The sequence below is a fragment of the Pagrus pagrus genome, assembly GCF_965226575.1.
Source record: "Pagrus pagrus genome assembly, chromosome: 14".
In the NCBI taxonomy this organism is placed as follows: Eukaryota; Metazoa; Chordata; class Actinopteri; order Spariformes; family Sparidae; genus Pagrus; species Pagrus pagrus.
The window spans coordinates 23,417,303-23,438,258 of record NC_140198.1 but is presented as its reverse complement, the minus strand read 5'-3'; the positions used below and the strand labels follow the sequence as shown (position 1 = coordinate 23,438,258).

The following is a 20,956-nucleotide window of genomic DNA, read 5'->3' as shown; positions in this document are numbered from 1 at the left end:
CTCTTGCCGCACCTTGTGTTTATACTGATAAATAAATCAAAAAGACTGCCCGGGAGAGCGCCGGGCTGACGTCCAAAAAAGTGCAGAGTAGAGAAGTGCTGCTGCTGAAGAAGACCCAGGCCAAAATGTGACTGGGGTCCCTTTCAAATGTGCTGACTCTCTAGTTGTCCATCATAGCAGTGACTGCCCCTCCAACACTCTTTGACTCCCCCTTCCTCCTCCTCCTCCTCCTCCTCCTCCTCTCTCCTACCTGTTCATCTGTGTCATGTGTGACTCACGTCTCACTCTTGTTGTCCTCGCATTTTTCTTCCCACATATCTTTAACATCTGCCAGCTCTGCATGCCTCCCTCCTTCCTCCTCCTCCTCCTCCTCCCCCATCCCGTTCTTAGCTACTCTACTCTACATGGATGTCCACTAACATGACAATTAACTCTATCCGCTTTCCTCTATCCTCTCCCCCCCGTTTTGATACAAATATGGCTGCATTTGTACAAGCGAAAAAGACAAAGCAAATCATGTAGTTTTCTAGACTCATCCTTTGTTTCTAATTTTAGTTTGATTTTAAATTTCCATCTGGATTTTTATTTTATTTTTCTCCCCCTCTCTTTTGTTTTTGGTTTGTTTATTTCTCCTTAGTCTCTGGACTAAATATGTAGCTTTGATACTAAAAAGAGGTCATTGTCTTTTTCCCATTTCGCTGCGGAGAACATTCCTTTCTCCTTTTTTCTTTTTTTCTTTCTTTCCTTTTTTTTGTTGATATTGCATACGTGTCACTGATTGAAATGGAAGGTAGGTAATGCTTTGCCTACGCACGTGATCTTTATGCAGATGAGAATGTGACAAGCACCCTAGCCTGAGTGACGTCAATGTTTCTCTCTCTCTCTTTCTCTCTCTCTCTCTCTCTCTCGCTCTCTCTCTCTTATTTACCAGTGGTCTTTAACCAAATTAATCTTAACTTCATCAATTATGATTTGACTCTTAAAAGATTGGATTACGTAGAGCTCTGGTTTTTCTCTTTCCTCCTTAACTTCATCCTGAAGTCCAATATCCCGCTCTATCTTCCAGGTCCATCTCTTTCTCTTCTTTTTGTTTTTTTCTTTCTGTTTTGGTAGAATGCATTCCTGTTTTGTCCAGCATCTCTCTGTTTGTTGGTGAATTAGTACATTCGTCTTATGATTTCCACCATATTGATTTCCACGACTGTTTCTAACAACTGTCATAAGCACCAGTGGTTGTGTGTTTTTCTTATTCTACCGCTTAGTTGTCCTCTCTCTAGTGGAGAAACGGCTCTTCTTTCCGCAAGGACCAGTCGGTGCTTTTGTTGTACTGTAGATTACGAAGCAGGTCAGACAGCACATGGTAATGCATGCTGAAGAGCCAGCTGTGTTTGGTTTCACACAAACCGCCTTTTGGAGATTATAACCTGCTAACAATGAGCAGTGTATATCTGTGCATCACAAGGTTCAGTCCCCGACTCCTGTTGAATCACTGATCCAGGTTCTGTTTTTGTATTAAATTCCCAAAATAAAGGTTATGTGATATATTTGAACTCACACTCGGTTTAGAGGATAAGGTCGGCATCACAACAAATCCCTTGAAAAGACCTAAACTAACAATGTCGTTCAGTACTGTCTTACCTTCCATACTGCCTAGCCCCAAATCTATGAATTCCTACTGAAGATGTATTAATTTCCTAACTGCTCACAAATATGTAGTTTTATTATTCAACAAATCTAAGAGTCTACAGAAAACCACCAGCAGTCAGTGTTTCATGAACAGTTAAAATGGCGGTCCTAGCTATATGTCGCAACTGTGGACGGGGGTGTGAGTTAACTGGAATAAACAGTGAGCTATTTATTGTGCATTTAACGTTAGGTAACTGCTAGCTAGTAGCCTGCGCTTCTAAAACTTATTTTCATATTCATATAGCAGTATTCAGTAGTTTGTAGTAGCCTAAGTACGACAAGCTTTTGCACAAGAGCTGCTACATTTTTTATTGTAGTTCATTTGGCCAGGAAAGTCATTTTCTGACAGATTACCCGTTCATTAATTCCTACAGAAAGAGCACGCTCTACTACTGTCAACAGCCACGCTGTCATTTCAGTGTAGATGTAGAGCATCAGATTGGATTGAAGAACGCACCCAAAGTTCACCATCTTACTAATTAGCACTAAACACAAAGTAAAGCTGAGGGTGATGATATCTGACTATACAGATATCTTGAATATCTGTACAAAAGTCAATTGCAATACGTCCAGTAGTCGCTGAGATATGAGAGGCACACCGACACCACCATCTATACTCAGTCAGGTCGACATAAGAGGCAGTAAAGTCATCACTCACTCAGGGGTAACATTGTGCTAAATTTACAGCTGCTGATTAACACACCAGAGCAACACATTCAAGTGTCTGTAATAGGTTCTGACAACAATGGAGCTCCATGGATCAATTCATTGTTGGTTTTTGTCTTTTTGTGGGATTTATCAACAGCGACAAAAATAGAGAACATTGCCAACCTTATCCTTTAAGACTGTGGTTATTTTAAAAACTGCTTGCTTTAAGGTAATTGAGTCTGTTCGTGACTCTAAAAGTAGCGTCTTATTTTGAAATTCCAAAGGATACAATCACATTTTTTGGTTTTCATCAGTTAGATGCAACTTTACTGAACTTTCACTGACAAAATGTTTTCGGGGGTTCTTGCATCAGTCAGTCCCCCTGAAACTGCCATAAAATGTGTTTGAACCCAAGAGAAGTTGACTAGCGTCTTGTATCAAGGGGCCCATGAGCACAAAGTGATTGTAGCCAGCAGAAGCTAAAGTAGTTAGCCTGTAAACGTGTCAGGCAGTAAGTTAACAGCTGCCCTGTGGTAGATACCACACGAGGAGAAAAAACGGTAAAGAAACTACGTTGAACTCTCGCCAGCCAGTTGCTCTGACGTTCAGGAAGGTGACTGGGCCCAGAGGATTTACTCTCTGTGTGAGGGATTCCCTGCACATTGTGGTTCTCCTCTTTGCTTTTGAGTTCTTTTCCATTGATTTCCATGCATTGTCTCATGAGTCACTGGCAGGGAAGGGTTTTGTGTCTTTTTCTCTTGCATTTTGTGAATCTAATGATGCACTTATGTTGCCCCACTTTTCCCTTTTCTTCATACCTTACCTACTAAAGGAGGGAATACCACTTTATTGGTAAGTGGATGTTAACCAGAAGGGAGTTAAACAAGAGTAACCATTAAAAAAAAAAAACAAAGAAAATGGGTCGCTGTTCACATCTCAGCAATTGTCTTCAGGAAAAAAAAAAATCCAGAAAGAGAAAATTGAGTAGCAGACGATTTGTTTTCTGATTCGATTGATTCAATAATTGTGATCTTTATTTTGTTCCTTCCATTTCTGTGATGTTCCGTCAAGTTGTCTTCTCTTTCTGTTTTGTTTCATTTCTTTGAACCATTACTTAAAAAAAAAAAAAAAAAATCTGAAGAAGTCCTCTTTTTCTACTCTACAAAATCTGTAGCTCTGTACTTTCTGCCTCTGCTCTTAAACTTATTTGGTTCACAGTTCTGTTTATTTTCTTCCCTCTCTTCCTCCTCCTCCTAGTTTTTTTGTTTGTTTTTGCGATTATGATTTCTTCAACTCATTATGGTTTTGCATGCCAAGTATTGCATGCGCTGCACCATAGAGGACTATCTATAAGCCATATGGAGAAAACCTAGATCTTTTTCTTTTAGATGTTTACCTTCTTTTGGCAAGTACACCGTAGCACTCAATCACCAACCTGGAAACACTCTAATGCTCTTTTTGTCCTTTTTCTTTTTTTTTTCTTTTTGTTCCCCTCTGTTGGTCATCATTTCTCTACAGAAGCTCCGTCTGCTGACCGCTAGCTCCGCGAGCATCCAGTCCACCCTGCTGAGAGAGCACAAGCTCCACAGCGCCCCCAGCAGGAGCCAAACGGGACCCATGTGCGCCGCAGGAGAGGCTGGGAGTGTGGACGGCAGGCACCCGGCTGTAGGGAGCTCCGTGAGCCAGACGTCAGGGAGGAGAGGGAGCCAGAGAGGCCAGAACAAGAGCTCCCACTCCCCTGCTCACAGCAGCGACTCGGCCCACTCCCAGCACAACCACGCTCACAGAGGGAGGAACTCTCGGCACCAGAGAAAGTAAGCACAAACACCTCCATTTGTCTCTGTTGGATTTCATGTTGCCTGTGATTTCAGAGAGAATTATCTGACATGTGCTCCCAGGACAAAAGGTGGCCACTCTTCCAAGCGTCACCACCGCTCCAGTCGGGGTCAGGCACACCACCGGAGCCAGTCTGCATCTCCAGGACGCCACTCACACACGTCAGGCAGGAAGAAAGAGGAGAATCGGAACAAAACCAACCTCCGCCAGCGCAGCAGCTCCTGGAGCAGCGGGCGCTCGTCCTCACGCTCCGCCTCCAGAGACAGAGGCCCCAGCAAGGCCAAGTCCCCTCACAACAGACAGAACAACTCCAGGTGAGACCCCAGTCTTTGTCTCACTTTTTCTCTCAGCCTGTAGGTTGATTTTGATCGTCTGTGATCTCTTTCTGATGTCGTGACGCAGAGAGAGGGAGAGTCCAAACCGCTCTGACACCGACAGCAGAGCTCGCCGCCGCTCACGCAGCTACTCGCCCATCCGCAAGAGAAGAAGAGATTCGCCCAGCTTCATGGAGGCTCGCAGGATCACCAGGTAACACACCTGATCACTTTAAGATTTCCATTCAGACATACACATGAGTAGTTACTAGGTGGACTTTCCTCCAGCAGAGGACCAGAGTGAAGGGCCGTCCACACCAAGCCTACAACACAGTCTATCTCCAGAATCTTTAACAGCACTTAAACATGACACACCTTAATGGTTGTTACACTCTGCAGTTAAAACATATTTCAATATTTCACAGCCCTGCACTCACGCCAGAGCAAAAATCGCTGTTTTATAGCCTCCAAGTACAACAATGACGGGGAAAAGGAGTAAAATGAGAGAATGCTTTTGCTCTAACTTACAACTGGAAATTCTGAAAACCTCATTCAGATCCATTCAATCCTTACATATGTGAAGGACAAATGAAAAACCGCAGGCACAGATGGATGAAGTGCTGAAAGGATGGAGGTTTGGTAGGTTCAGTTCTGTCGGGGGGACACAGTAAAACTGAAGGTTGTCCATACAAACAGAAAGTACTGTTTCATGCTTTTATACATTTATATGAATCCAGCTGATAAAACGTGTAAAGAAAATGTTTTTATGCTTTTCATAGGAAGGGTGGAATAACAAAAACTATTAGAAATGTGTTGTGAATGGCTGCATTGTTAATTCAGTAGCCCTATCATCATGTTGACTTCCATTCAAAGAGCAGCAGTGTCCTTCACTCCCTTATCTTTGATTGAGGGTCACGTCTTTTTATCCTGAATACAGGCAGATGAGATATTCAGCCCTGAATAGCGCCTGCAGTCTCTCTTATTACAGGACTGTCACATTCGACTGAATTCTGTGCTTAATAAATGTAAAATGGAAACAGAAATGAAGTATGATTATAAAGGCTGAGAGGAATATGTGTTGAATTCTTCTTCTTTGGTTTCTTTAGTCGTAGTTTATTGAATTATTAATGCACTTTATTGTTTATTGTTCCTATTAAATGTGATAACATATGTTACAGTTAAAGGAACAATTCACCTAAGAATAAAAATTCAGTCATCTCATCCCCATCTGTATCTGAATGCTGCAACACTGTTTCGCTGTGAAACTCCAGGAATGTTTTGTGGACTAAAAAAACAAACTTTCTATCAGTCTGAGGCTGAAGTTGATGATGACTGAATCTTCATTTTTGGGTGAACTTTTTACAGACCTATTTTGACAGTGAGTTATTTAACATTAGATCATCTTTCCTATCTTTGCATAGAAATGTCCTCGAGGCTCGTCTTACATGCACTAGCTTGTAGTTGGTTTATTGAAACATGAAGAGAAACCTCCCACATCCCTGTGAAAGTGTGTCTGACTCTCTCTGTCACCTCGCCACCATCACATACAAGTGTTAATAGACGTGGGTGAAATGTGTGCACCTTGTCATCTTTCGCTCCGGTCCTAAAGGTCCTGATGCCAAGACAACGGGATGCTGCTGAACTGAGCCGCCGCAGGCTAGTTACCCTGGTAACAGTTGCCGTGCAGCAGGATCCGGCTAGTCTGACTCCTGAAGCTCGGCCCGAACAGCAAACCATCAGAGGTCCCCTGAGTAAACCTGGCCTCCTCATGTTTTTTTCTTCTTCTCTGTCCTCTCTCTGCTCCTTCGTCTCCTTCCAAAGAAACTCTAAAGCTACGCCCCACTGCTGTTATGCACTAATGTTATAACACAGGGAGATGGAGATTAAAACGCTATCAAGGTTTATTAGAGTGGATATGCTTCTATTGCACCGGCTGTGGATTCCCATGGCAGATAGAGAGGACAAAAGCTGAGGCTGACGAGGTGAAACACACCTTGTAGCAGCAGGGAAACCTTGATAGCGGTTATCTCTCCCCGCACTGTTGACTGTTGATTTTTCTGGGTGTTGGCCTCCACTGAGAAGAAGAGGTTCTTTTGGGAGCTAACAGCTAATTACCTTCCAGGAAAGCACTTCCAGGGTGGCTATTAACAAGGCAATCGAAGCTTTAGCTTAAACTAACATGACATGCATTTCTCTGCTGTGTATGTGTGTGTGCGACTAAAGCGTGAGTGTGTGTGTGTGGTTGAACAGCTTGGACTTTTTTAACCCATACAGCTGCTCTCTTTCAGATCCTGTACTGATCATAAGTCTACCACCTAACACTGATTGCTCTCAACCAACCGAATCTTGTCTTAATACCTCATCAGCGTCAGACACTAACTCGTCACCATCATCTGCAGTGATTGTTAACGCCTCTCTCTCCTCTCCGCAGCGCTCGGAAGCGGCCGATCCCGTACTACCGGCCCAGCCCTTCGTCGTCCAGCTACGACAGCAGCCCGTCGCGGTCCAGCCGCAGCCGTAGCCGCAGCTACAGCAGCTACAGCCGCAGCAGGAGCCACAGCCGGAGCCACAACCGGAGCCACAGCAGGAGCCGGAGCCGGAGCTGGAGCAGGAGCCGCAGCCAGAGCCGGAGCTGGAGCCGCAGCAGGAGCCGCTCCCGCAGCCACCACAGCTACTACAGCCGCAGCAGCTACGACAGCCCCGGCTTCTGAAACACAAACAAACAGAGAAGCAGTCCGGTTTAATTTACTGAGCTCCGCTCCAGTCATGACGTATCTGTGGTACAGTCCAGGGCCCTCGACCCCGGACCATTATCCCTCTCTAACACAGAGCCTGGATCAAAGAGGAGAAATGTATTTTGATAGAGCACATTTATTATGAAATTGGCTGTCACTGTTCATGTCTTCAAGTATACAAGGTATTACAGGAAATGGGTTACCACATGTCAAAAATTAATTTGGTAGAGCCCAAAGAACAAATCTCGCTGTATGTTAGCACTTTCTTTCTCTTCCTCCACAAAGCAACCAAAAATGAATCCATTAAAAACTATATACTATAAATATATATATAAATATATATGAGTAGAAGACAAAAAGAGGACACATGGACAGCTTACTGTACATTTTCAGAGAATCTTTTTTCCTTCATCATGTACTCATCCCCCCAAAGACTTCCATTTCATCGAAGCACAGAGATCAACAAAAGTGAGAACAAAAGAGAGGTCGGCGGATGAAACAGGAAGCAAAACCGGGAAAAAAAAGAACTTTTTTTTATGATAAAAACTGTATTGTATAGGTTTGTCTGTATAGATGTAAACTCTCTTACGTTCTGGCTTTGTAAACTATGCACTGTATATTCCATCTAGTTTGAAGAGGCTTGTTTAGCATGATGCATCAGGAGAGACTCGCTGCTCGAAGGAGAGGACCTGGCTGAAACGAAAAGGTGCCAGGGTGCATCCGTTCTCCCCTCAGCACCCGCATACAGAGGTGAACAGGAAGGGGAGAAAAAACTATGTATTATGTACTTTGACTCTCTTCCCTGTTTAAATTATTATGTTGATTCTGCTAATCCTGACTTTATGTGTGAGACTGAGAGTGTGTGTGCGTGTGTGTGAGTGTGTGTGCGTGCACGTGAGTGTGTACCTCCTCTGCAAAGACCAGTGAGGTAGTTATTTATGTGTCCCCCTCAGTAGCCTGCACCTCAGGCTGCTGTGTGGTGCTGTACAGGAAAACTGTCTGCAAAAAGTCTCCATGCACACTTTTATGTTGATGACAGCTATTTATAATTGGACTGTATTTATTAGTTTATTTATTGGGTTATTTATGAATTTATTTATCTTTTTACCACGAGCTGTAAAGCAGTTGGATCATGCTTTGAAGATGAGATTGCTGCGAACTGTATATGTCCATGTTTGACACAATATGGGTTCCTTATAGCGGCGAAGGCTTACAATCGGGTGCAGTGTGTTTAAGATGCTCGGATTTCAGCCAGTGGAACTGAGTCTTCGCCCACAGTTTACTCCCACGACTGCCATTATGGCGCCCCCGGTCTATTGTAACGGCTCGTTCTGACACGAGCCGCGGCGGCTCGGCCTGTAGTGAGGAGAGAGGGATCAGCCTCAAACAGAACATCTCTCTGTGATTGGAGGAGAGTCCATTTCCGTACCATACCGTACAGCTCCTACAGCGCGGTGAACAGACTGGCGATACAATCAGGGATCACCCCAAGTCTTCCTTCTTACCATTCGTCCAGTCTCATGTCACTCGCACAGTGTTGCATTCCCAGTGTAACCCGACTATGATACTCTGCAAACCTGTTAATTTATCCAAGTATAGCATCGCCCCTTTGGTTCGACAAGTCATTCTTTGTAGTGTACAAGTTATTATACCTGACAATAAACAGAAACAAATGGGGAAATGATCACACTCTCGTGTTGTTCTTTTTCTGAGTGTTATGATGTCATGCAGGCGTTGTGCATATGTTTCCCTACAGATGGCACTGATGAGAACCTTCCAGTACCTGATACCCTGACTGGAAACATGAAAACCTGACCCAGTATGAGCTCGAACGTTCTCCAGCTCTGCCAAAGGATTGCCACCTCCAGTCAAATCAGGACTGAGGGGTGCTTTAACACTTCTGCTGTGATATACAGTAACCCTGTGAGAATATATTTATCACAATAAGAAATGTGCAGAATCCCCAAAAGAATTAATAAATTAATCAAATGAAAATGAGAGTGAACAATTAAACTATAAATCTATATAAGAATGCGTACTTACCTTTTTCTATGCGTTGTGTATTGTAGACAGACAACTATGGCAGCTAAGTAATCGTGGAAGCTAACAGGCTAATATTGGTGCAGCAGAAGATGTCACAGCTAATTATCACTGTATTGTGCAGTAGATAAGTACTGTACAGTTGCACCACTGTTGGACTCTCCGGCTGATAACTGCATCATAAAAGTGAAAAGAGTCCGACCTCAGACGTCTGTGAGCCAACAGGAAGAAGGTAAAAAATACTACTGCTTACTGAGCATGAGCTGGACATGATTGGCTTATGTGGCTGAAACCTGATACTTTTCTGCCATTAAATGAAACCTCCTCTCCTGACTATAACTACGCCCATGTTGCTCGGGCCTCTAAACAGGGGGGAGGTGTTGCTCTAATCTACAAATCAATTTTCAGTTTAACCTCCAACCAGGATATTAAATGTACCTCATTTGAGGCTCTGGTTTGAAAACCATCTTCATCAAGCAGTAACAGCCTTGTCCAGGGAACAGGCTTTCACCCTGTGGTAATCTACAGACCTCCAGGGCCTTACTCCCAGTTCTTAGAAGAATGTGGTGAATGTATTGCAGATCTTGTTACTCGTTCAGATAAGATCCTAATTAAAGTAAACTTAAATAAGCCTTCTGACCCTCTAAGTAAAGCTTTTTTGGCACTTCTTGATATTTCCGACTTCATTCAGCTTGTTCATGAACCTACGCATTCCAGTGGTATCACTCTGGACTTGATCCTTGCCCATGGATTGGATGTGTCAGCCCTGAATGTCATGTCTGTCTCATCCGCGTGTCAGACCACTTTCTTATTACATTTGAAGCATCATTAGCATCATTAACCTTTTCAATCAGCTTCCAAAGCCACTCCACCGAAACAGCACTTACTGAAGTGGTAAATGATATTTTACGTACTTTGGACTCAAACTCTACCTCAGTGCTTCTGTTACTGGATCTCAGCGCTGCATTTGATACCATAGATCATGGCATACTGTCAGACTGACTTGATTTGGCATCTCTGGCCTGGCTCTCGCTTGGCTAAAGTCTTACCTATCAGAAAAGAACGTGTGTTTCTTATAATAATGCTACATCAATGTTTACTGATGTGAAGTATGGAGTTCCCCAGGGCTCTGTTCTGGGCCCTTTGCTCTTCTCTTTATATATTTTGCCTCTTGGCCAAATTATTCGGAGTTATGGATTTCCACTGCTATGCAGACGACACACAGTTGTATGTGCCCATAAAAGCTGATGATAAATCTCAAATCGCCAAATAAGAGACCTGCTTGTATGCAGTGAAGAAAGGGATGTCAGAAAACTTCCTGCTTCTGAGTTCGGATAAAACTGAGATGTTGGTCGTTGGCCCCGCTTGACAGAGACACCACTTTGATCAGGTGACGGTAACTCTTGAGATCTGTGTTATTTCTCAAAGTTCAACTGTCAAGACCCTTGGTGTTCTCCTCTCTTTTGATCAGCACATAAAAGAAATTTCCGAGATCGCTTTTTATCACCTGCGCAACATAGCTAAAATTAGGTCCTTCCTGTCCACAGCTGACGCAGAGATCCTGATTCATGCCTTTGTTTCGTCTAGGCTGGATTATTGCAATGCCTTATTTTGGGGTCTGTCGCGTGAGAGTACTAAAAGTCTTCAGATGGTTCAGAATGCTGCAGCTAGAGTCTAGAGAACACGTACAAGAAAATGTTATGATATTACACCAATCCTAGCTTCACTGCATTGGCTCCCAATTCATATAAGATCAGACTTTGAGGTGCTGCTGCTGACATACAAAACTGTACGCGGCCTCGCCCCGTCGTACATGTCAGTTCTCATTATACCATATATTCCACCTCGTGCATTACGCTCTCAAAATTCAGGGCTCCTGACGGTTTCTAGGGTTAAGAAGAAGTCAGCTGGCTGCAGGGCTTTCTCCTATCGGGCCCCCTTCCTCTGGAATAACCTCCCAGCTGACATCAGACAGTCTGGCTCTATTGACGCCTTTAAATCTAAAATCAAATTCTGATCTTTTCTGTTTTATTGCTAATTATCTTGTGTGGCCTGCCCTCTTCCAGGTCACCACGGTGATGCCTCTGCCTGCTCAGTCGTCTCCTGGATCCACACACTTTATATATATTATAATTTGTATCAGATATTCTGTCAATGCAACTTGTAAACTGTGATCTTGCTGTTCTTTTCTGTACATGTGACATCTACTGCATGTTTGTCCCCCTGGGAGAGGGATCCCTCCCCTGTGGCTCTTCCTGAGGTTTTCTCAACATGGCAAGTTTTTCCTCATGCAGATTGAGGGTCTAAGGACAGAGGATGTCGTTCACTGTACAGATTGTAAAGCCCACTGAGGCGATGTGACTGTGATTTTGGCCTTCTTTTTTTTTCAAATCTGGTAAAATAAAATGAAAAACACTGCTGACAGAAGTCATAAATCTCACGTCTAGGACCCTCTGTCCGTTGGGGTTGCAGACTTGGGATCCCCAAAAAATGTCAGCCAGTGAGGATGTAACCAAACTACTGCTTTGCATCAGGTGTGCATCTAAAAACTGGGGGAGTGAAACTGAAAAAGTGACAGCAAAAGTAAAAGATATTGTATTCAAACAGTGCAATCATTTTACACTGAATTAAAACAAACTCGCTGACAACTCTGAGGAGTCTGTGGCAGACTGTGAACTCTCTGACTCACATCACAGCGGGATCCTATAGGCGCAGGGTGACAGGGTTCTATGCGGGAGCCTTTTCCAGCATCTCATGAGAGTGCCAGTGAGACTCTGATATGAACACATCTGTGACACGCAATAAAGCCACATGCACGGCGGCAATATCAGTGTGTTAGACTGACAGCAGCTCAGAGTAACCACAGCTTATTAAGTTCCCTGTTTGTGACATTAATAACATGCAGGCTGCAGAAACGTCACTGACGCTCATCTGATAACAGCCAGTTCTGACGGTGAATATGGTGGATGATGTGTAGACCAAGGAGGATGAGTGTGTGTGTGTTTATAAGTGTGTGTGTAATGTTCATTCGCATCCATGTCACAAACTGACGTTCCTCTGTCTATTTAATATGAGGCTGATAATAGCATGGCGCTGCCTGTCCTGTATGTCACATCATGGCCTATACGGAGCCACGTTACTGAGAGCATGTTAAGTAAGGAAGACTTCCCAGCAGCCTTCCAGATTCCTCTGGCTCTCCGGGACGTCCAGACAGGAGAGGAGTGGATTACTCAGAGCGCTGGGCAGCTGCTACAGGGGAAGGCCTTCCTGTTGGATTCCATTCGAGTGCTACGTCTGCCACAAATAGACACTCGAGTACCTTCCATGAATATGTCGGGGGAGTGATCTGGGGGGGACTTGAGCCAGAAGGGAGGGCTCTGTTGACAGGGGTGGTGTCCACAGGGTGGAGTGTTTAAAAGCTCGCAGCTGAGAGGCAGCGGGCACATTTGGAGAACATTTTCAGAGAGGCCAAAGGGCTCTTCAGCAACACTCCTCCAGCCATGACCGAGAGACGTATTCCCTTCACCCTGCTCCGCACCCCCAGCTGGGACCCATTCCGCGACTGGCACCAGCACAGCCGCATCTTCGACCAGACCTTCGGCATGCCGGCCCTGCCTGAGGACTTTCCCCCGACATTCCCCAGCACCCACTGGCCGGGGTACCTGCGGCCCTCCGTCGTGACCCCTGACATGGGGATGATGATGCCCCACACCCCCATGATGACCCAGACACCCATGATGTACCCAGGCGGCGTGATGGCCCAGCAGGCCCGCGCCGCCCTGTCCCGCCAGATGAGCAGCGGCATGTCGGAGATCAAGCAGACCCAAGACAGCTGGAAGGTGTCGCTGGACGTGAACCACTTCTCACCTGAGGAGCTGGTGGTGAAGACCAAGGACGGCGTGGTGGAGATCACCGGTGAGTTCTCATTTCTCCTTGCTTGCATGCTGATTCAAAGAGCACAGTGTTTTTATGACCTCTCGGACTAGAACATTGAGGTGTGTCCTGTCAGGAAGTCTTTGATTGGATCACACAAAGTGAAACACAGAAAGCTGCAGATAGCACAATGTCTCACTTGGTCTGCTTAGGTTTATTCCCAGTTTAAGGGAAACTGAACAAAGGCCCAAGATATGAAACAGGATTTTTGCTTGCTGGTTCAAACACAAGGCAGATGCATTGCTGCAGAGTTACATAATATCTTGAGACAATAAATTGAGTTCCAGCACACTGGAGGGTGGGTGCTATTTGGCTGCACGCCTGCTAGATGCAAAACAACGCACGTAATCTAACATGTGGGAGTCGATGCTCGCAGATGAACACAGACAGAGACTGTTTTATTACACAGCCGCTCTGACTTCCTGCATGAAATGTTTCCATTGTCCATCTCAAAAAGCTCTAACCTGAAGAAATATGTGTGGAATGGATCACACACCCAATAGCTGAGCTCTCCGAGGCCTTGAGCGGCCCTTTCCCCTAATCTTCTCTCACCCTCTCTGTCTGCCGCTTCACAAGGAATCAGGCTGGTAGAGTAAGGGGTTTAGTTGTGACTCACCCTCTGTGTCTGCTACTTTAAAAGGACTGCTGGCTAATATCCAGGTCCAGGGTCCAGGACTGGATTGTGCCCAGTATCTCACCACTGAGAGACAGTCAGGAACACAAAGGCAAAGGATCCAGTCCAAGTGGAATTTGCCACCTCGTTTTTCTCATGTCACCAGAGACCAGAGGGGATAAGTTTGAATGATGACGATATCATCGGCTCTGGTGAAGAGTTCTATATACACCGCCCTCTCTATGCAACAGTCCTCTTCATGAATTGACGACCCTGCATGTGGTGGATGCTTGGCCCAGCCACACTCACACCAGCAGCGTCATGATGGTGTTGAAAAGGGGGACAGCTCCCCTGGGGGACAGCAACCTCTATCAGCCCGTTGTCATAACAAAACATAATACTGTATAAGACCCAGACCGAGGGGCAGTGTCTCAACATCACAGCCTGAATGACTGACAAGGCTAATGAGGATCTTCTGTGGCCGGTGAGGCTCCGGCTACAGGAGCTGTAAAAAGATAAAAATACCAGGAGCCACAGACACAAAATGGCACCGCCATTCTTATGATGTGTTTCTAATACACATGTAGTATAGTAGTATAAATGTCATGACTTTCTTGGTCAGAGTTAGATGAGAAGATTGACACCACTCACATGTCGGTGCAGTTAATTAGAATCTAGTGGTTGGAGGATCTTGGATGACTTTTCCGTGTCAGAGGTTGTTTTTTCCCCAGTTCCAAGTACAATTGAATGCAGCATTATACCTGTTAGGCACACTGACCAGTTGTCTTCCCAGATGCCTGCAGCTGCTGTCGCTGTTTCAGCTTACTACGTCACCGCACCTGCACGACTCATTTCTTTTTGTGTGGCAGCTCTCTTCGCCTCTTTCTCTCAAGAAGCGTTCTGCATCGCTCGGCCTGTTTGGTGGTATAAGTCGTCACCGGGAGCGCTGGAATTGGTAGCTTACACTGCGTTCACGAGCAGACAGGACCGCCTTAATGGAGTTCACCGTCCTGGTTGGATAAAAAGGGCCGAGATACCAGATCATTTATTTTCTCTTTTACTGCATGAGCAGGAGGAGAGATGTGGGTTACTGACCAAACACTATAACAGTGATAACTGTTGGAGATATTTAACACTTACTTTAATAAGAAAATAATGTTCACAGCAGCTTTAATGTGACCCAGGTCTTACCTTCACCCCAACCAGTTATCCTTTAAGAATCCAGGCTACTTTTGGATTTGAATCAGATTAATCATGGCTGCATTGCATTGACGGGTACAGGGTAATGGCTTTTTGTGAGAATAATAATAATAATTGATGACATGACTGCAGCTACACCTGTGCTTTTACTGCTATGACAAGACAAAACAACACAGAGCAGCACATCATCTTAACATTGCGAATCGTCAAAATATTGACTTTAGTTTAGCTTGATTATAATCTCACGTCATCGTCAGTGAGTTATAGTGATAATAACAGTTACACACCTGACGTGAGCCGTCGACAGTCTTCCCATTAAGACTGTTTATCACTTGTAAGGGATGAACAGTGATGTGCAAACAGGAAGTCACATCTGTTCGTCACCGTGCAATCATCCCCTCGCTCAGCTTTCTCACCCCTTTATCACTTTTAATATCGATTTTACACACACACACACACACACACGGTCACGTGACAATCTTTGAGTGATAACATGTAGATAAAGGCATGTTGTCTGTGTCCTCAGGCAAGCATGAGGAGAGGAAGGACGAGCACGGCTTCGTGTCCAGATGCTTCACCAGGAAATACACGTAAGTAGCTCGATATGTTAAAGGAGCACTACGCAGTTTTGGAGGAGAAATTCAAACTCAAAACTAATGAGGTGATAATACAAACTTAGAAATATCTATTTTTTCCATAACTGAATAAACAAGCTGTACTCAGAGGAAAATAAGGTCCCCCGAACACTGTTTGAAAGGTGGCAGGGTCCGCCATATATAAACAGTCATGAAAACAAAGAGTTTTTGTTTATTTTGTTCGTTTAAGCAGATAAAAAATCAGTCAGTGAAGATATTTCTCTTCTCATTCAAATTTCTCACCCAAAACTACATATTGCGCCTTTAAAGTTCATTATTTATCAAAGAATTAGTGTAGTTTTGATCACTTTTTACAAGCGTTAAGTCCATCTGATGAAAGGAAGCTACTGGCCATGCAATATGTCAACAGCTCACTTTATACTAACAGAGTTCTTATTAAAAGATGGCCTGTTGTGGCCGTTTGATGGAGGCTTTGCAGTGAATTTCCATGGAAGAAATGCATTTCTCAGGCTGTCTTCAGCTTTCCTGTGATTGCCTTAATGTGGCTTTTCCGCCCTGAGTCCCTTTAGTTTTGGGTTGGCCCAGCCTGGAGAGGGCTGGCTGCTGCTGATAGCTAAATTTCATGCTCTGAAAAGCAGCAGCAGCAGCAGCAGCAGCCTCCACCTCCCAGCGTTCATCCCTCCTCTGCCTGGCTTTTTTAGATTCACAGGGCTCTGCTGCCATCCAGGGGCCACAACACGGACTGAGCCAGTCCTGATCTGATTTTACTCCGCCGAGGGTGACTCAGGCATTAATGTTTCAGTTAGTAGGGGTTGTTGTGCTATTCTTTTTAATCAGACTCCTTTTTAATTGAAAGATTTGAATTCAATGTGTCCCCTCCAGCCTCCCCTCCACAGCCAACGTCGAGAAGGTGACCTCCAGCCTCTCTCCTGAGGGGTTCCTGACCGTGGAGGCTCCTCTGATGGTACCGGCCATCGAGTCCTCAGAGACCACGATACCCGTCAACGTGGACAAAGGTGGCGTGGTGAAGAAGTAGGAAGAAAAAGCAGCGCGGCGGCTCCCACACAAACACACACACATTCAGATAAGCACTTTATTTCTCCAGCATGCTTCTCGGCAGGTGAGGAAGCAGCTTATCGCTCCTCCTGAAGCAGGCTTGTTCAGCAAGCTCTTCTCTCTCCCCTCTGTCTCTGGTAATGAGCCAACCCCAGCTGAGCGCACTGTGTAAACACATCTGCACCGATGCCATATGTGTGCTCATTCTGCTGTAATTACACTCTTCATCTGAATGTAGGAAGCCTCAGCTCAGCTCCTCTCACAGCTTTTCTTTCTGCCTCTCCCTCTTTTACACACAAACACCTTTCTCATTTGAGTTAATCCCCCCCTCACGATGCCTCCGCCGCGGCCTCCCTGGACTGGAAATAGACATTTTGAGACAAACGATTCAGTCATGCAAACACAGAATAAAGAACAATCATGATATTGAGTCTCTTCATTTTTTATTTCTGTTTATTTGCATGCTGGTGAGCTGACAGCAGAGGTGACATCCTGAAGCAAATACTGAGTTGTTTGTGTGGAAGCAGGAAGATAAATATTAAACTTCCTTCCTTTTAATGCTCAGTTATTCATCTGATCATCATACATGCAAAAATAAGGGCAAGTGAAACAGGAGTGAGGCAGGCAGCCCATGACAAACTGGAGTCTTCGTCAGTGTTGCCTTTTACAGTTACAGTTGTATTGTGACATTTGAGAACAGCGCCCCCATCGGGTGCCATAATGCACCAGGCTTCATTAAAATTGTAGATAACAGTGTCTAAAACATTATTTAAACATTGTGTCCTTAACTAACAGCCCCACTGTCAGACTAATCAGTATGACACTAACAATAAAAAGGAATATCAAAATATTCATGACATTTTTATAAATGAAGCCTAATCAAGTGACCTACAGCAGACAGTGGAGAGGGCATCTAAGTTAATTCTTACCCTGACATGAGCCCTGATCAGCGGACTGAACCTGGTTGAGTCTGTACTGTGTGAAGTTCAGCTGATAGATGAGGGGGTTAGTGTTAGGGTCTCTGTCATATGTACAGAGAAAAATGGCCATTTCTGCTGTGTATGTGCACGGAAATGTGTCATAACACCCAAAATTGCATAATTCCCTCATACAGAATGTCTCTGATGAATTATTCATGCCCAGATAGATACATAATAGATGGAGATGTGCTCTCTACTCTTGACTGAGCAAGGTCATTTAAAACAATTGCACCAGCCATGGGTGCTGGAGGGGGAGTGAGAACGCTATGAGGTCTGCTGGAGCCAAAAGGTTTGTGTATGATACTGATTGTTTCATTAGTTACTGACCTGTTGATACCCTTTAACCATGTTCTTACTTGAGGATGAATCATAATATCTTTAATGATTCTCGAGTGTTTTTTCATTCAGACCTATAATCAGGCCAAAGCTTCAGTTCGTCCAATTCTTTGCCATTCATGCTAACATGCTAATTTAAAGATGTAAACGTAGCAAACGTCGACATCTTAGCATTGTCACTGCGAGCATGTCAGCACGCAGATGTTAGCATTTAGCTGAAAACAAGTGTAGCCCCACACAGCTGCTAGCATGGCTGTATAGAGTCATAGTTTTATGGAATAACGGAGCATTTTGTACAATAGTTGATTATTGAGTCTGACGCTTTGGATCAGTGGCAGCCGACCTACCAACACAAAGCATCAGTATTTGATAACCTGTGAATGAAACTCAACAATCAACTTACTCCAGCATCACCTTTAAAGGTGCAGCATGTAAGAATTGGCTTTCTGTCATTCAATTCATACTCAAAACAAATAGCAGGCAGCGTAACATCAGAGTCACAGCCCTTTGCTAGTTAGCTCAGTTCAGTCTGGGAGCCCAGGGATCAGTGGAGCATTAGTGTTTACACTGCTAGCACATACTGTAGCGTTGGATTGGGGCGGGCTGAATTAGCACGCTAACTTAGGTATCTCTGTGACAATACATAGTAATCATGATGTCTAAACTGCCATCTCACATTCTGTTGATGATTTTAGTTCTTCTTTTAACGTTTTCAACCTTTTCTTACATATTGCCCCATGAATCAATCATAAACCAAAATCAAAATAAAATATATCATAAGCTACCAAAGCTCAGGTACGATGCCTTACACCTTTGTCTGAATGGCAAAACAAAAATCTCAGTTATTCATTTTCTCTTGATATGAGACAGCGAAGACAAAACAACTGTGAGAAGCTGAACCTCTGAAAAATGTATCAGTGTACTTGATGAAACTAAACAATTGTCATAAATAAATGATTGATTGTTGTAATAACAGATATATTTGAGATTCACATTAATCAATCTCAAAACGTAAAAAAAAAAAAAAAAACTCCATTTCACAGCCCAGATGTTTTACACACATTCTCTGTTATAGAATAATCTGCTACACAGACTGTAAGCAAATGTGTCATTAACACTGAGGACACTGGGGACATGTCCCCACCGCTTTTTTAATGACCAATTTTGTCCCCATCACTGTTTAAAAAAAAATGTGCAAAAAATAGCATGCACCAATAAATGTTCACTACAGATGAGATCAAATGAATTTTGATGCATCATTATGCAACAATAATTATCTGCTCTGACCTCACATGGTCCCCTCATTACATGGCCTACAATCGCATATGTTGACGACCATTAAAAAATGTCTCCACCACTTTTCAACACAAATGATGCCCTTCACTGCAAGTCATGATAAATACAATAAATATATATAAGACTGTCACATGGGGGTACCCTCCATAATATTTGATATACTTGTGGATGTCAGTGAAATAGTAGGACTGGTACAGTGTCTGCTAATCTCCACTCTCACACTGAAGCATGGCTCCACAGCAGCTCTGCTTTTATCACTGCTATGATGTTTTAACGAGAGTTACATAACTCAAAAACGGTGTAATCATGGATTCCCTTCATACAGCCACTTTCATTAGATATTCATGTGATTTTATTAGACACTCGAGAGACAGATTTGGATTTGTGCGCAAACCTGAACTGTGGAAACTCTAAAGTAAAATACCTGAAAGCTGCAATTTCACCCATAAATTGAAAACAAGCCATAAGTTACCAGAGGGGAGACGGGTTTTGATATCGTCCTGCACGTTTTCACATGGTTAGGATGTGTACTACTACATATGTAGGTAGACAAACACACGCGGTCAGGATATAAGCGGAGGAACTAGGCCAGGGGCAGCCACTGGTAATTACATCACCAGACCATATCAGCTGAGGGCCCTGCTGCAATCAATACACTGTACAGCTGCATGTACAGTACGAGGCTGACACTACATGATTGTTTTTGCTAGTGCTCATCTCCCTCCAGTTTGACCGTCAGTCAGTGCGGGACGAAATGAAAGATGAGGCGACTGGTGACGTTCCGAGTGGCTGCTGGTTTTCATCACTTCTTTTTTTTTTCCTCCCGTCAACTTCCACTCATTCATTTTGCGTGCCAGCCCACTAATGCACATACTAAGTCTACTCTTGACTGCAGAGCTGCAGGGGAGGTCTATTTATAGAGCGCTCTGCTATGCACTGAGCCTCCAGCATGTTGTATAGTTACACAGGGTAGATAGCGGACATGAACTGGTGCTTCCCCCCCACCCCCTACCCCATGGTCCCAGACCTGTAGTGACTAATAGGCTGCTTATCAGCTGTTGTTAGCTTCATCTCAGACCATTCTACAGTATTAGTCTGTAAAATACACAAAAAGAAGAGTCTTCATAGTTTCATGTCTATTTGCTGAACACTATATTCAGTATATGTATTTACACTGTGTGTATGTAGAGCCACATGTATTCAGTACTCTGCCGTTCAGGAGCCAGGCAGGCGAGGCAGCACTCTCCAAACCACTTAGCATTTCAACTTTTCCTCTTCCATGAGTCACCATTTCCTTCCAGTTTAATGCAGGCCTAAATTATTCATGCCAATCCCCATCAATCCAGCAGCTATCCAGTCCTTGAACCAGGGAAGTGCCTCGGCGTGAAGAGCTGTTTGCTACTGGGCTGCTGATTGGACCCTCCTCAGAGCTCCTCATCCTCCCTGCACTCAGGCTGACAGGCTGAAGAGGCAGGGGCCGGCTCTCCCCAAAGAGGCTCTTAAGAGATCTTGAAGTGTAGCGTGGACAGGAAGTAATAAATGTGCAAATAAACAGTTTACTTAAATGTAGCTGACATTATCTGTGTTCCAGGACAACAGCTGTTATTAGAGCAGCATGATGAATGTATTCAGTTACTACATATTACGTGTCTTTGTTTTTTTAGGCCTTTTCCACAGCAGATGTTTT

At 44.1% G+C, this 20,956-nt stretch overlaps 2 protein-coding genes across 3 annotated transcripts in view; both read left to right on the top strand.

Annotated features, from left to right (window-relative positions):
* Positions 1-8,903, top strand: part of srrm3 (serine/arginine repetitive matrix 3) — an 80,846-nt gene extending 71,943 nt beyond the window's left edge. Inside the window, exons 11-14 of one of the 2 annotated variants that reach the window (XM_084372893.1) lie at positions 3,856-4,148; positions 4,233-4,484; positions 4,573-4,698; positions 6,916-8,903. In XM_084372893.1, the coding sequence (XP_084229019.1) occupies positions 3,856-4,148; positions 4,233-4,484; positions 4,573-4,698; positions 6,916-7,195 (951 nt within the window). In that variant the 3' untranslated portion in view covers positions 7,196-8,903. Of the gene's footprint in view, positions 1-3,852; positions 4,149-4,232; positions 4,485-4,572; positions 4,699-6,915 lie in introns of both variants that reach the window. The other variant, XM_084372892.1, reaches the window with a different exon arrangement.
* A 3,786-nt stretch (positions 8,904-12,689) lies between these two features.
* hspb1 (heat shock protein, alpha-crystallin-related, 1) lies at positions 12,690-17,087 on the top strand. The gene is made up of 3 exons (XM_084373386.1): positions 12,690-13,174; positions 15,532-15,595; positions 16,484-17,087. The coding sequence occupies exons 1-3, from the start codon at positions 12,760-12,762 to the stop codon at positions 16,635-16,637; spliced, it is 633 nt and encodes a 210-aa protein (XP_084229512.1). The 5' UTR covers positions 12,690-12,759; the 3' UTR covers positions 16,638-17,087.
* The last annotated feature ends 3,869 nt before the right edge of the window (positions 17,088-20,956 follow it).

What these genes read in the sequence shown, in the direction of transcription:
- hspb1 (XM_084373386.1), top strand. Translation starts at nt 12,760, where the DNA reads ATGACCGAGAGACGTATTCCCTTCACCCTGCTCCGCACCCCCAGCTGG. An exon ending in CGGCGTGGTGGAGATCACCG is followed by an intron (nt 13,175 to 15,531) that starts GTGAGTTCTCAT and finishes CTGTGTCCTCAG; the next exon opens with GCAAGCATGAGGAGAGGAAG. An exon ending in TGCTTCACCAGGAAATACAC is followed by an intron (nt 15,596 to 16,483) that starts GTAAGTAGCTCG and finishes TGTCCCCTCCAG; the next exon opens with CCTCCCCTCCACAGCCAACG.